This window comes from Babesia microti, chromosome IV (assembly GCF_000691945.2).
Source record: "Babesia microti strain RI chromosome IV, complete genome".
NCBI lineage: Eukaryota > Apicomplexa > Aconoidasida > Piroplasmida > Babesiidae > Babesia > Babesia microti.
In genome coordinates, this window is record NC_034969.1 from 969,117 (window position 1) to 982,322 (window position 13,206).

Below are 13,206 nucleotides of genomic sequence, written 5' to 3' on the forward strand. Positions count from 1 at the left end.
TTTATGATCGTTATTAATTAACCAAATAGTGTTGTGTCAATTTTTCATACTTTTCCCGGCCTTCATTATCTCATCCACAAGTAGAAGTTGCTGAGCAACAGTGGAAGCTATAGTCACCACTTGCCGTTTCACACAATAATTATCCCATATGCCTATATTGATAGCTCATGTACCTGCTATACTCGGGGAAATGTGTTCTCCAGTTTCCAAATCTATCCCCAATGGTCTTCCAGATTTCTTATGCAAGTCAATAATATTTAATACAATCTCCTTAGAGTCTAGCCCTGCATTATCTGCCAGGATTTTAGGGACGCATAATAAACTTTCGGCAAAAATAGATACGCCATACTTTAAACTTCCTTTCGTTTGTCTTGATAGGTCCATTAGTTTGGAATAAGCGGCAATTTCAAAAGCACCAGCGCCAGGTACAACTTTTCCATCTAACAAAGAATTATTTACCGCTCTTACACCATCTCTTATCGCATCCTTGATCTGCCATTAAGTTTAAAATACCTGAGTAATGGAATACTCATTTGGAGCTTTGATTAGGATTGTGCAGCTGGAAGGATTTTTAACCCCTTCAACAAAAGTATATTTGTCCTCTCCTAGCATCTCCTCATAAACCATTTCTGCAAATCCCAAATCTTCCTTTGTCAAATTTTCTACGCTGTTGCATGCATTGCCACCACAACACAAAGTTAATCGTTCCATATTTCTCCTTTTGATCTAGATAATTTAACAACTTACACGTCTCAAAGCAATGATACCTTCCTTTGCCAGCATGTCTAAAGCAATTGGATCGATGCCTTTGTGGTTTAATACGACAAATGATGTGTTATCGTCACATACTTTGCGTTTTAGCTCAAGAATCTTTTCAACCTTTTCATCGGTAAATTTTCGCTCTGAAGTAACCAATTTATCACGCTGTTGTGCATTGGAGTAGAAGAAACCAGAAAAAACTTCGGATTTTTCATATTCTAGAGAACAATTTAAGGTGAGAATGTATGCATTTTTAACCATTTTTGGCATATCGGGATGTCTGGCACCATGGTCAAACACCATTCCTCTTATCAACTTAGTTTCAGTACTTAATTTATGCTTCATTTGTAAAATCTCCAACATGAATAGATCAATTAATTGACCAGGACGATATATAAGTTTGATTGCCTCCATAATTTGTGATGTCACTACATCTGCTAACTTAAGGTTTATCTTAGTTCTTATAGAAGTTTTCGCGACGCATTCTAACATTTCCCAATCCGTTCTACCGCCGTTAGTAGTCTCCAATGGCACATCCACCGAAATTTCATCTAGAACCTTAAGAACCTCTTCCCTTGCTATATCAAATCCATCACAAATGAATTTAGGGTGGACATTTTCATACAAGATATTTTCTTCACTATTCTTTAATAGGCACGATGCTAACAACACATTGCTTGTGGTACCATCACCTGTTATCTCATCCATTGCTGTAGCAGCGCGGCACAAAATTGTAGCTGTTGGATGTCTTATCATCATTTCATTCAATAAAACATTGCCATCCTTGGTTATCTTTATTGAGCCTAAATTAGTGTTGTTATTTAGTTTTTAAAATGTATAAAGTAATTACATAAATTTAGTATATGCAATTTGCTTGAATAAAATGAAATATAGTTATACCTGAACCACTGACTAGCATTTTGAATGTACCCTTGGGTCCCAAATTTGATTTCAATATATCATACAATCCTTTAGCAGCGGAAATTGTAGTTAGCAAGGCCGCGCTGGAACGGATTGTATCCGCTTTACTGTTTAATATATTTACTGCCATTGTGAACCAATATACTAATAGTTCTAACAGTAGGAGAGCTATGTGAAAATGGGGAAGATATATGTCATGGAGGTATTATAATCGATCTGTTAAAAAGTACTTTTCAACCTTCCCCAAGGTAATCTTGCACGATAAACCAATAAAACCCATTGTGACTAAGAATGTCAACACAACTACACTTGGTACTAACCAATGCTCTAAAGTATCCGATACGGGTAGTGGCAGAAAAAATGATACTTTCTATGGAATCTTATTAGATGGCAAACTTTTACATACACCAAAGGGAAAAGTTTTTAGTTGCAGTAACAAATTTTTACTACCTTTATTAGTAAATGAATGGAACGGAGTTTTAGGTAAATTACATCGATTCCGATCTTTGCCCATTACTTATTGTTTATCATCTCACATCGATAATAAAGATGTTTCTAATGTCAAATTGTTAAATTATTTTGAGCATGATACCCTAAAGTATCTGCCATTCTTATCTAATATAACATATCATTCCAATGTGCCTAACACTGACAATTACTATCCCTTGAAATTCGAATTTCTAAAATCAATTTCTAAATTTTCATTTGAAGAATACTCTACAATAGCATTATCGCAATATTTAAACTGTCTGTCTTTCCAAACTACAACACTATCAAGTGATGTTTCTAAATATATAGATAAATTAACATCACTTGATAGGGTTGTTATGGAAATGTTATCTGATGAATATAAATCATTCATACTGGCATCTAGTGTGCTTCAAGAAGCCATTTCCCCTGAAATCGCTCTAAGGTTATCTAGAATTGAAGAAACTTATCAAAAGTCAACTTCAATCAAAAATGTAGAGAATGTCGATTCAGTAGGTAATTTGCAACTTTGGTTAGAGCATTGGCAAGAAGAAGAACTCGACATTTTGCGCTTCGTTAAAGGCGTTTTTGTTTGTGCGAATTCTAGAACTTTGGAATAGCAGCATCTAAATTGTAATTCTAATGCTATTTACTATTGGTCCTTGAATTAATTGTAAAAAGTATGGTTCTCTAGTGTGTTGTTTGATAGCTTATTGTTATTTGTATATTTATGAATCGTTATTAGATATCACCTAAATGTGTTTAATATTTTTCTGTTAAATAAATAGTAAATGGGAAATACTAAAATAAGAATTGTGGGTTGCTATAATACAGTCACAGTTTTGGCTAAGCCCCGAGGATAATCAGGATCAATCCCCCTTTCCATTGCGCAAAAGTATGCTAGTAATTGGAAAACAACCACTGCTGATAATGGTGTTGCATATCCTATGTCTTTAATTACAATAAATTCATCTGCAAAATCCTCAACCAATTCCTTCTTATCTGTAACACAAACAACATACGACCCTCTGGCCTTCAACTGCTCAGCAGCACATATAGGTACAGAATAATCTTCTTCAAATATTAGTGATATCGTTGGTGTTTTATCTTTACTGTTTATCATAGCCAAAGTCCCATGTTTCATTAAACCAGATTGTACAGCTTCTGCATGTAAGTATGGCACTTCCTTCAACTTCAGAGCGCCTTCCTTTGCTATAACAAAGTAAGCTCCTCTACCCAAAATAAACAATGAATTGCAAGTTTCACAGATAGTTGTTATTTGTTTGGCTAGTTTTTGAATCTTTTCTACTTGATTACATACTGAAGTGATACTAGTCGGTAGTAGTGATAGTGAGGATTCGAGCGCTGATGTTATTTTTTGGCTATCAGGCATAGATAATTGAGAAACAATTGATTGGATAAGTTTTAGGCCTGCAAAAGATTGACTGGTAAATGTTTTTGTGGATGCAACTGACATTTCTCTTCCAGCATTTAAGCATAATGGGTAATTTGTTATTTGAGCCAAATAACTATTACAATCGTTTACTATTGATATGGTTATTGATTTTGGTGAAATTGTCTTTAATAAATTAAATGAATGTATAGTATCCAATGTCTCTCCAGACTGAGATAAGTATATGATAAATTTAGGACTGCCATAAAATTCCATAGCAGACTCCTTAGTCATCTCACTGGTATCAACAACATACACTTTGAATGTATTTTTAGCTGATTTATGTATTAATAATTTCATAATATAAGCAATAAAATGGGCAGAATGGAGTGATGATCCACAACCAGCGAATATAAAATCGAATTTTCCAATCCCAGGCTCATTACTAATACTTTGCAGAATAGAATTAAAATTTTGATTGTTAAATAAGTCTTGTAGCCTTTTTGGTTGCTCATAAATTTCTTTTTCAATCCAGTATTTGTATGGAGATGGTGAGGTTTCAAATTTTGGATTGTTTATTTGATATACTGGCCCAGTTGAAAACAGCTTATCCATAGTTGCATCATCCAATTTCATTGTAGTATTATCACTTAGCGGCACATATTTATCTACTCCGCTTCCAAAAGCAATTACTTCCGATGCAACGATTACTCCGTTATCATCATTTCTTTTTCCAATCAACAAAGGTGACTCCTTTCTGGAAACTATGAGATAAGGTAAAGCGGTTGATGCTATAACAAATGCCCAGGTGCCATCCAGCTTCTTTATCGTGCTATTAATGGCATCTTCCAATTCCAACCCTGAATCCATTTCCATTCCTATTAGATGTGCCACTGCTTCTGAATCTGATTCAGGTAACTTTATTTTGGGAAAAAGTGGTGAACATTTTAAATGTTCAAATAACCAATGTGAATTGTATATTGTACCATTGTGGGCTAGTGCAATACGATTCTTATAATCACTATGCGGATGAGCATTTTTATCGTTCAACCCACCTACGGTTGCCCATCTTGTATGTCCAATGCCAGTTCTGGATTTTAAGTGATTGTTGGATGCCAAATCCTTTAATCTAGATAGACATTCAATGGGATTAGATTGTTTGTTAGGTACTGATGAATTGCCTGAGCATTTGGTAATTACCAATGAACCATCATCTTTTCTAGTTGCAATACCGCAAGAATCGTATCCTCGATGTTGCAAGTATTCAATACCTTGATATAGATAAACCTGAACATCATCAAATCCTGATGCTCCTACTATTCCACAGCATTCCGTTCTAGGTATTAAACTTCTTAATCTAATCCAAGGAGATACTGTTGAATATAAATTTGTAGATAAGCATCTAATGTAATTTAATACACCGCCTTTTCTATTTTCATCCATTTCAATTTCCCATAAAAAATGGTTAAATTATGGGTTTAATGGACAATAAATTAATAGGTGACAATAAATATTATGATTATATTTATAATTTGTAGAACGGTAAGTTATATGTGCTCTGATTATATAAAAATTTAATGGTGGTCGGATTTTTTGAAAATTCTAGATTGTGTTAATATTATAAAATAATGATTTTATGTATTTGATTGGTGTATTTTTATTTTTAAGTTACTGATTGGGCTCCTACTATTATATACTTTTATATATTAAATGTCCGAGGAAATTGCCATTTTTCCTCCCCCTTATAATATTTGATGCATGGTCAATTATGATATAGATGTAGAATTTACTGCTAATATTTTTTTAAACAGATATTTTATAGCTAGTGAGTCCCCATCCCATCTTGGCATCCATAAGGATTATACACACTAGGCACTGTAGACGTAAATATTCCTACATTTTTATAAATTTAAATACACCAAACAAATTTCTACTATATTGCTATGTATAATGGATTTGACTGTTCAAATTCTTCCAATTTTTATCATCTATATGGATTCAATATTTAGCTAGTTCTGGAGTAAAATTTGGGGATTAGTATTTGTGAGCATGTATTATTTTTATAATCAATTAGAATAGGATTACTAAATTAAGTTTAATAGATTTTTTGGTAATTATTGGATTTATGTACTAAAAGTAGTCGACAATTGGGCAAGTACTATTTTGAGTGTTCTTGTGATGGTGTTTCCGTGAACTAATATTCTAGATTCAATTCTAAATTTATTTTGATATTTATAAATGTTTATGTATTTTATATCGGGTGATTCAGCTTCGCATTTTGTGGTTTAACTGTTTCTATTTGAACTCTTGAGTACTAACAAATTGTGTTATATGATACAGACATTCATCGTCCATACTTAATATGGATAAATCCATTAGTTATATTGATTTTAAAGAGGCTTATGAATTAGATAAGCGGTTGATGTCTCCCGAATTTGGATATACTTTGGAACAAGTATGACATGTTTCATATCAGTTAATGGAATTAGCCGGGTATTCTGTTTCTAAATGCATTCACCATATAACACAAAAATATAAACCTGCAAATAAACTTTTAATCATTTGTGGGCCAGGTGGAAATATATTTATTTAGGAAATAACGGGGGTGATGGTCTCGTTGCTGCTAGGCATTTAACCTGTTTCGGGTTTTATGTTAAAGTTTTTTATCCAAAACTGGGGAAAAAAACTCTTTTTAATAATTTAACTATGCAATTGAGATCATACAATGTAGAAATTTGCGATAATTTAAATGAAAATGGTAATTATGCTGTTTTATTTAGAATATGATGATTTTGATTTGATAATCGATGCTATTTTTGGATTTGGATTGAAAGGTGAAGTAAGAGAACCTTACAATACAATATTGCGCAATCTTTCTAAGTATACTAATAAAATCATTTCAATAGATGTGCCCTCTGGACCATATTTAGATGCTGACAAGTCTAATGCAAATGTTAATGGTTCAAAAAATTTTCCCTGTAATATATCATTATGTGTGCCAAAAAATTGTGTGAAAAATTTCAGTGGATTACATTTTTTGGCCGGTCGATTCCTGCCTCCTACAGTAAAAGACGTGGTGCTTCCTACGTATACTGATACTAATGAATTTGCCCTATTGAATAAAAATCAATGATTTGCTTATCGTTTATAAAGTAGATACAATAGTTAATTATTTAATGATGCTATAAATATCTTCATAACATGATATGATATAATATCCTATGATACAATTGACCAATGCTCCTATTTTATATCAAGGAAGATACTTACCGTTCATTCCATCACAATTTGTCACAGAAACTATTAATTTTTTTTCAGATCGGCAGAAAATTAGTGAATTGTTAGACCTAATTTGCAGTCCACTTAAGCCAAACGACACATTAACTGATAGGAGGGAGTACCAGCGACACTTCGAGGCATATCAGTATATTAGACAAGTAAGCTAATAGGTGTATTTAGTTATATAGAAAGAAATTTGACCAGCATGAATTTAATGCCGCTAATTGTATGTGGAAGGCTTTGAGAAGTCTCCCCGCTAGTTTATATCAGGAGGCGGCACAGTCTGAAACGGAATTTATGCCTAAAGAATTGGTATTCAATAATTGTTACAGAGATGATATTCTTAATTCTCTGACGGATTATGAACGGGAAAAGTTTGACAATTATTCCATAATAAATCACTTGCGCTTCCCTCATTTAGATATCAAAAGGAAGTGTCCTGGTTTATTTTGGATTAAAGAATCTAAAGCGGTATCAAAGCAGAAACAAGCTTTGTTGGCTAAAAAACTTAAGGTGAAGTAAATTTGGTATTAAACATTTGCAGTGCGAATGTTATTATTATTTGTTCTGATTATTCAAATTTCTGAAGGTTTTCTTTTGAAAGTTTGTGAAAAGAATATATTCAAAATGGAATCGCTTGCCAAGTTCGGAATATCGCAGTATACAACCAGAAGGCCATTGAAAAGAATTAATGGGGTTATTAAATATCTCTCTAGTGACTTTCAGGTTAACGAAATAGATTTATCTGGAAACGTGCTAACAAGTGAGGATTTTATTGATATTGATAAAATCGAACAGAGTATAAATAGGGCAAAATCGTATATTCTAGGTCACGATGTATTTAAGTCGACCGATTGGATTAACAATATTTTGGAATCGGGTATATTTACCGTAAATGATCAAGAAGCAATAATTAAATTGATTCAGCAATTATCCGACATATTTAATAATAGGAATGGTGTAGAATTGACACAATTCCCCTGCGCCATACTGAAAGGTGATGAAAATATTCTCAATATGAAGAGTTACCGAAAGGATATTCATGATTTTGTTCGCAAAAAATTCCCCTTCCTCAATTCAACTGCCGTAACTAGTGAAATTGCTCGTCAATTTCAACATTTATCCAATAATCAAAGTTTTGATGTAGATGTTGATGAAGAAAATGGCAATTTAGCAATAAAATATTTATTATTGTTCCCACATAAAATGTGTTTGGATAGCTTAAACTTAAAAATGTCGTCGGAAATACAACAACTAAATGCAGAACTTCCATTTTCCAACGAACGAAAGGAATGTTTGATACTAGGTGAAATGGCGACGGGGGTTGAAGTTGAAAATGTAGAACTAGTAAAGGATAAGTGTTCGAAGAAACCCTATTATATAACATTTAATCTTTCAAAGATAAATAAAGATACAAGTGAAGTTGTTGAAATGCTTTGTAAATGTCTAAAAAAATCTAGTAAAGAAGTTTCATTTGCGGGAACAAAAGATAAGCGTGCCATCACTGTGCAACAATTTTGTATCAAACAAACAAGACTGGAACAGCTACTATTGTGTATGACTTATAAGGGTTGGGATAAAAACGTGTTTCTATCCAAATTTAAATATACAAGAGAAAAGGTTGGTATTGGGGATTTGTTTGGTAACGAATTTAAAATCGCAATAAGAGGAATTCATACTTCCGACATTGGCCACTTTGTGGAATGCTTTGACAATTTGAATGAAAATGGATTTATTAATTATTTTGGGATGCAAAGATTTGGTACTTTCAAAGTCAAAACGCACATGATAGGGGCCGCAATTTTAGCTTGTGAATATGAACAGGCAATAAGACTCATTTTAGGTGATGTAAATCTGGCTCAAAAGTTTCCATCTTTCATACATCACGGCCTAGATCTAGACATTGAATATTTGAAAAACGGTGATATTGATAAAACAATAAAAACGCTACCGCATCACATGTACATTGAAAAGAATATATTAATGAATCTGAAACGTAATTGTACATTTAAACAGTGTCTGGAAAGGATGCCAAGGAATACTTTAACAATGTACATCCACGCTGCACAGAGTCTAATATTCAATTTCATCGCATCTAAAAGGATTGAAATGGGATATAAACCAATGATTGGTGATTTAGTTCTGCAGCCAAATTCCACTGACGAGGTGAAAGTGTTGGAAAGTGAAGAAGAGTGTAGTATGTATAGGATTACCGATATTGTCATACCACTGCCCGGGGATTCAGTGACATATCCACCAAATCTGAATAATGATTATGAAAAGATTTCTTTGGAACAGTTAGGTACCAATTTTAATACCACCGCGCCAATGTTTCAGATGAGAGGATCCTACAGGCACTTAATTGTCAAACCAATTGGTTTAGAATATTACATTACAGATAAACTGAATGCGCATGATCAGATAATCTTAGACTCTGAAATAGACCGTCATTCTATCAAACGCAAGAGGACTCACAGGGCGTTAGTAGATAACCAGGATCTGGAAGGCAAAGTTGCCATTGTCTTATCTTGTAGATTGCGAAAATCATCATACATGACTATGGCTCTAAGGGAAATATTTGAGTTGAATTCTTGACTCTCTTAAGAAACGAACTTGCTTTAAAATTTTGTTAATATATTTAGTTATTGTCGCCAATTATGAAGTCAATTATGTAAATAGTAATTTGATTATAAATGATCGCGATTATAGTACTAATAGTGTTGTTAGTGATAATATACTAAAGGAGAATAATACGGGGAAAGAAACAATTTCATTAGCGAATAAAATATAGTGTGGACACTCAGTTAACGTGTTCCATGGATGGGGGATGAAAATGTTCCCTCATTGTCTGTATGCGAAATTCGCACTCATTTGGGCATGAAATTGGCATTTATAGGAATATTAAGAGTTTCCAAGGATTTAGAGGGGCCGATATTCTTAGCGCGCCGTTTCAATTCCACCCAGTAACTATATCACTAAATATAGTATACCATTTTTTAAACGAAATGCCGTCAGTGATTTTGCAAATTTTTCGGCAAGATATGTTGCATCGAGAGTATCAAATTAATTTATATAGATTGGAGAGAGTGAAAAGATGGTTTTGCAGGAGGGTGGGGCCAAGTTGTACTCTCTAAAATGGGATAATGGCCTATGTATTGTCTGTCTAACTGGACAAGAATATCCTGATAGGTAAACAGAATTTCATCCCAGAGTTGCATTCACACTTGCTCACGTTGTGTATGCTGAGTTTATTAAACTTTATTCTTCCACATGGCAAACACAAATGACTGATATAAAATTGAAGTTCCCTGATCTGAAGGAAATTATGAATAAGTATAACAAACCAGAAGATATCGATGCTCTCACTATGACTGAATATAAAGTTAGTCAAACCTTGAAGATCGTTAGGAGCACTGTTGCTGATATTCTAAGGAGTGGAGAAAATCTGGAATCTCTAGTAGATCGCAGCAAAGATTTATCTCGTAAGTGATTCTTCAATTCAGTTCAGACTAAAAAAATCTTTAAACGCAGTAAGGCTTTGAAGCGGAACGCTTGTTGTGCCCTCATGTAACGTTCTGCTATATATGAATATCAATATCAGCACTGGCGATTGTTTTAGCATAACTGCTATTGTATAATAATTTGTTATTACGTTTCTAGTAGCAGCATTCTAATATATCTAAAATTACATTGTTATAAATAACAAATATTTGCAATAGTTTGTCTAATCATATCTTCCAATTGCCTAGACAATTCCACACAATTATTTGACTCTACAAATACTCTGATGCAACTTTCAGTTCCGGATAATCTAATCAAGAATCTGCTTTTGTGGTGGCCTGAGAAGATATGATTCCCATATCGTACAATTTTTGGTAGTAAATTCATGAAATTATTTCGATATATGTTATCCAAAGGTAATTGCGATAGAATAAATGGGATTGGTTTGTAAAATTCTAGCCATTCATCGATACTTAAGTTTAACATACATAAACACGCTTCCACCATTAAACAATTTGAAACCGAATCTCCCATTGCTATATTGGAAATGTTTGACAAGTAAAATAACTAAGTAAGTGAAATTGTACCTCGCTTGGTACATTAGCTGTGTTAACAATCAATTCCCCGTGTCCATTAGATTCATATAATATAGCAATGTCAAATCCATTAATAGCTCGTTTCAAATGCTTAACTCCACACTCTGTGTATATATGCCTGCATTTGATATTTATAGGTAATTTATCAAATATATCAAATATGAAATTAGTGGATGATATATTTGAATACTGTGTTTGTGCTATCCCGATTGTTAATTCATCGGTGTTATAATTTGAAAGTATGTTGGCAATGCATTTGATAATTAAACAAAGAATGTAATCTCCATCTGCAATTTTAGGTAAATCATCTGCAATATAATAAATTAATCTATCAGCATCTCCATCAAATGATACACATCTATATCCTCTAAGTATATTTATTTTATTCACTGAATCTGTAAAAACTTACAAATTTCACGAGGCAACTTCTTTGACATTACATAATTAGATCCACATTCATCATTTATAGGTTTCAAATGATCACAATGGTAAAATTGTGTAGATATTCCTAGTTTGATTAGTGAATTTTTAAGGAATTCAGTCTTTGTAGAAAATGATCCCTGTGCAGTGTCTATTATCAATATACCCCTGTCCAAATTATTATTTATGTGAGTTTGTTTTATATTAGTAATTAGCAGGTCCCAATTATTTGAAAGATTTTTATAATAATCTTCCTGATCTACCTTAGCAAATCTCACACACCAAGCTAATGTTGCAGTGCAAATTATTCCCATATCAATGAATTTTACTTTCCCAAAGACCTTTTCCCCATAATATATTCCTGAAATTAATATTTTGACAATCTCAGATCCGCTTTCCCTGTTATCTCTCCCAATCAATATCACCCTAGATGACATCATCAATAATTAATAATAATGAAAATTATCATTGATAGATACCTTTCTGAGTCATCTTTACTACATCTGATATTGTACTTTTCCATGTTATCAAACAAATATTGTTGAAAATCAGTTCTACAATTGACCAACTTTTCAAGTTCATTCTCCCAGAATTCATTAATTAAATATCCATCAGAACCAAACATTTTTATTCCATTATCTTTATATGGATTGTGTGATGCTGTAATAACGGTGCCGATGAATTTATTTTTTGAATTGTTTGTGTCTATATTGGAATTTGCGATTATAGCCAGTGCTATTCCACACCTGTATATTATAAAAGGGGGTAAATCTTCCAAATTCACGATTCCAGTATCTTGATTCCATGATTTCAGAGTTTTAGGGTCGTCAATTGTGAAGCGGAATCCGCTGGTACCATAGTGAATCTCATACGCATCCATGGTGGTGAAGTAACTATACTTACATTAAAATTATTTAGTTTCTCATCTAATACTTATATTCAATTATTTGAACCAATTTATAGTCAATTGACCATTTGTCATAGTTTACTAGTGATGAAATTTATTAAGGCATGCATATGGTGGTGGTTATTATTGAGTTAACTGGGGATGTACCGTAATCAATACGACACAGATTCCATTACTTGGTCCCCTCAAGGGCGACTTTTTCAAGTAGAGTATGCAATGGAAGCTGTTAAACAGGGTACATGTTGTGTTGGTGCCAAATCTGATACTCATGTGGTAAATATTTTTACATTCAGATTCTATGTGCATTTCGCCGTAGAGTTACAAAATTGGCTGCATATCATGAAAAAATGTTTAAAATTGACAATCACATTGGAACTGTTATGTCTGGAATAACAGCGGACGCGAAAGCTATGATGGATTTAATGAGGACAGAATGTCTAAGTTACAAATACACCTTCTCCAAATCCATTACCACATCTAAGCTAGTTGATATTATTTCGGAAAGTAGAAAAATATATATTTAGGATCCCAAAATAATACTCAAATTTCATCTAAAAGGCCTTTTGGTGTCGGCTTATTAATTGCCGGATTTGATAAAGATGGAGAGGGAGGATCTAAATTATTCGAAACCTGCCCATCAGGAGATGTGTACGAATATCACGTAGAAAATTAGTTTATTTAGGGCACTGCATTTGGATCTAGATGTCAAGCAGCGAAGACATATATGGAGAAGAATTATTCGAAATTTAAAAATGCATCTATTGATGAATTGATTACACATGCATTGGTAGCTTTGAAATCTTCCATACCATCTGATTGCAAGATGGAATGTGATAATATTAGTGTGGGTATTGTAGGAATTGATACAGAATGGAAAGGTAATTTTTTATACATTTAGTACTGAATCAAGACGAGATTGCCCCCTTTATCCTGAAGCTTGAAACTATCACTTAACAGTCCCC

General features: G+C 33.2%; 9 protein-coding genes across 9 annotated transcripts; 6 read left to right on the forward strand and 3 right to left on the reverse strand.

Moving 5' to 3' along the window:
- Positions 37-1,810, reverse strand: BmR1_04g07390 (T-complex protein 1 subunit zeta; the record flags this gene model as incomplete). Its single annotated transcript, XM_012794623.1, has 5 exons — positions 37-152; positions 174-492; positions 514-726; positions 748-1,562; positions 1,660-1,810. 5 exons carry the CDS (start codon positions 1,808-1,810, stop codon positions 37-39), a joined length of 1,614 nt encoding a protein of 537 aa, XP_012650077.1.
- BmR1_04g07395 (hypothetical protein) lies at positions 1,872-2,768 on the forward strand (the record flags this gene model as incomplete). Its single annotated transcript, XM_012794624.1, has 1 exon — positions 1,872-2,768. The coding sequence occupies one exon, from the start codon at positions 1,872-1,874 to the stop codon at positions 2,766-2,768; it is 897 nt and encodes a 298-aa protein (XP_012650078.1).
- On the reverse strand, positions 2,972-4,984 carry BmR1_04g07400 (glucosamine--fructose-6-phosphate aminotransferase (isomerizing); the record flags this gene model as incomplete). The annotated part of the gene is made up of 1 exon (XM_012794625.1): positions 2,972-4,984. One exon carries the CDS (start codon positions 4,982-4,984, stop codon positions 2,972-2,974), a length of 2,013 nt encoding a protein of 670 aa, XP_012650079.1.
- BmR1_04g07405 (YjeF family N-terminal domain) lies at positions 5,904-6,674 on the forward strand (the record flags this gene model as incomplete). The annotated part of the gene is made up of 4 exons (XM_012794626.1): positions 5,904-5,996; positions 6,018-6,114; positions 6,135-6,299; positions 6,322-6,674. The coding sequence occupies 4 exons, from the start codon at positions 5,904-5,906 to the stop codon at positions 6,672-6,674; spliced, it is 708 nt and encodes a 235-aa protein (XP_012650080.1).
- An 88-nt stretch (positions 6,675-6,762) lies between these two features.
- Positions 6,763-7,342, forward strand: BmR1_04g07410 (conserved Plasmodium protein, unknown function; the record flags this gene model as incomplete). The annotated part of the gene is made up of 2 exons (XM_012794627.1): positions 6,763-6,978; positions 7,001-7,342. 2 exons carry the CDS (start codon positions 6,763-6,765, stop codon positions 7,340-7,342), a joined length of 558 nt encoding a protein of 185 aa, XP_012650081.1.
- Positions 7,343-7,447: 105 nt separating this feature from the next.
- BmR1_04g07415 (Multisubstrate pseudouridine synthase 7) lies at positions 7,448-9,415 on the forward strand (the record flags this gene model as incomplete). Its single annotated transcript, XM_012794628.1, has 1 exon — positions 7,448-9,415. The coding sequence occupies one exon, from the start codon at positions 7,448-7,450 to the stop codon at positions 9,413-9,415; it is 1,968 nt and encodes a 655-aa protein (XP_012650082.1).
- Positions 9,641-10,391, forward strand: BmR1_04g07420 (synaptobrevin homolog YKT6; the record flags this gene model as incomplete). The annotated part of the gene is made up of 5 exons (XM_012794629.1): positions 9,641-9,783; positions 9,806-9,875; positions 9,897-10,009; positions 10,031-10,302; positions 10,324-10,391. 5 exons carry the CDS (start codon positions 9,641-9,643, stop codon positions 10,389-10,391), a joined length of 666 nt encoding a protein of 221 aa, XP_012650083.1.
- On the reverse strand, positions 10,514-12,217 carry BmR1_04g07425 (phosphoacetylglucosamine mutase; the record flags this gene model as incomplete). Its single annotated transcript, XM_012794630.1, has 4 exons — positions 10,514-10,888; positions 10,909-11,306; positions 11,327-11,763; positions 11,817-12,217. The coding sequence occupies 4 exons, from the start codon at positions 12,215-12,217 to the stop codon at positions 10,514-10,516; spliced, it is 1,611 nt and encodes a 536-aa protein (XP_012650084.1).
- BmR1_04g07427 (20S proteasome subunit alpha 6) lies at positions 12,386-13,198 on the forward strand (the record flags this gene model as incomplete). Its single annotated transcript, XM_012794631.1, has 5 exons — positions 12,386-12,517; positions 12,538-12,748; positions 12,769-12,905; positions 12,927-13,122; positions 13,143-13,198. 5 exons carry the CDS (start codon positions 12,386-12,388, stop codon positions 13,196-13,198), a joined length of 732 nt encoding a protein of 243 aa, XP_012650085.1.
- Between the last annotated feature and the right edge of the window lie 8 nt (positions 13,199-13,206).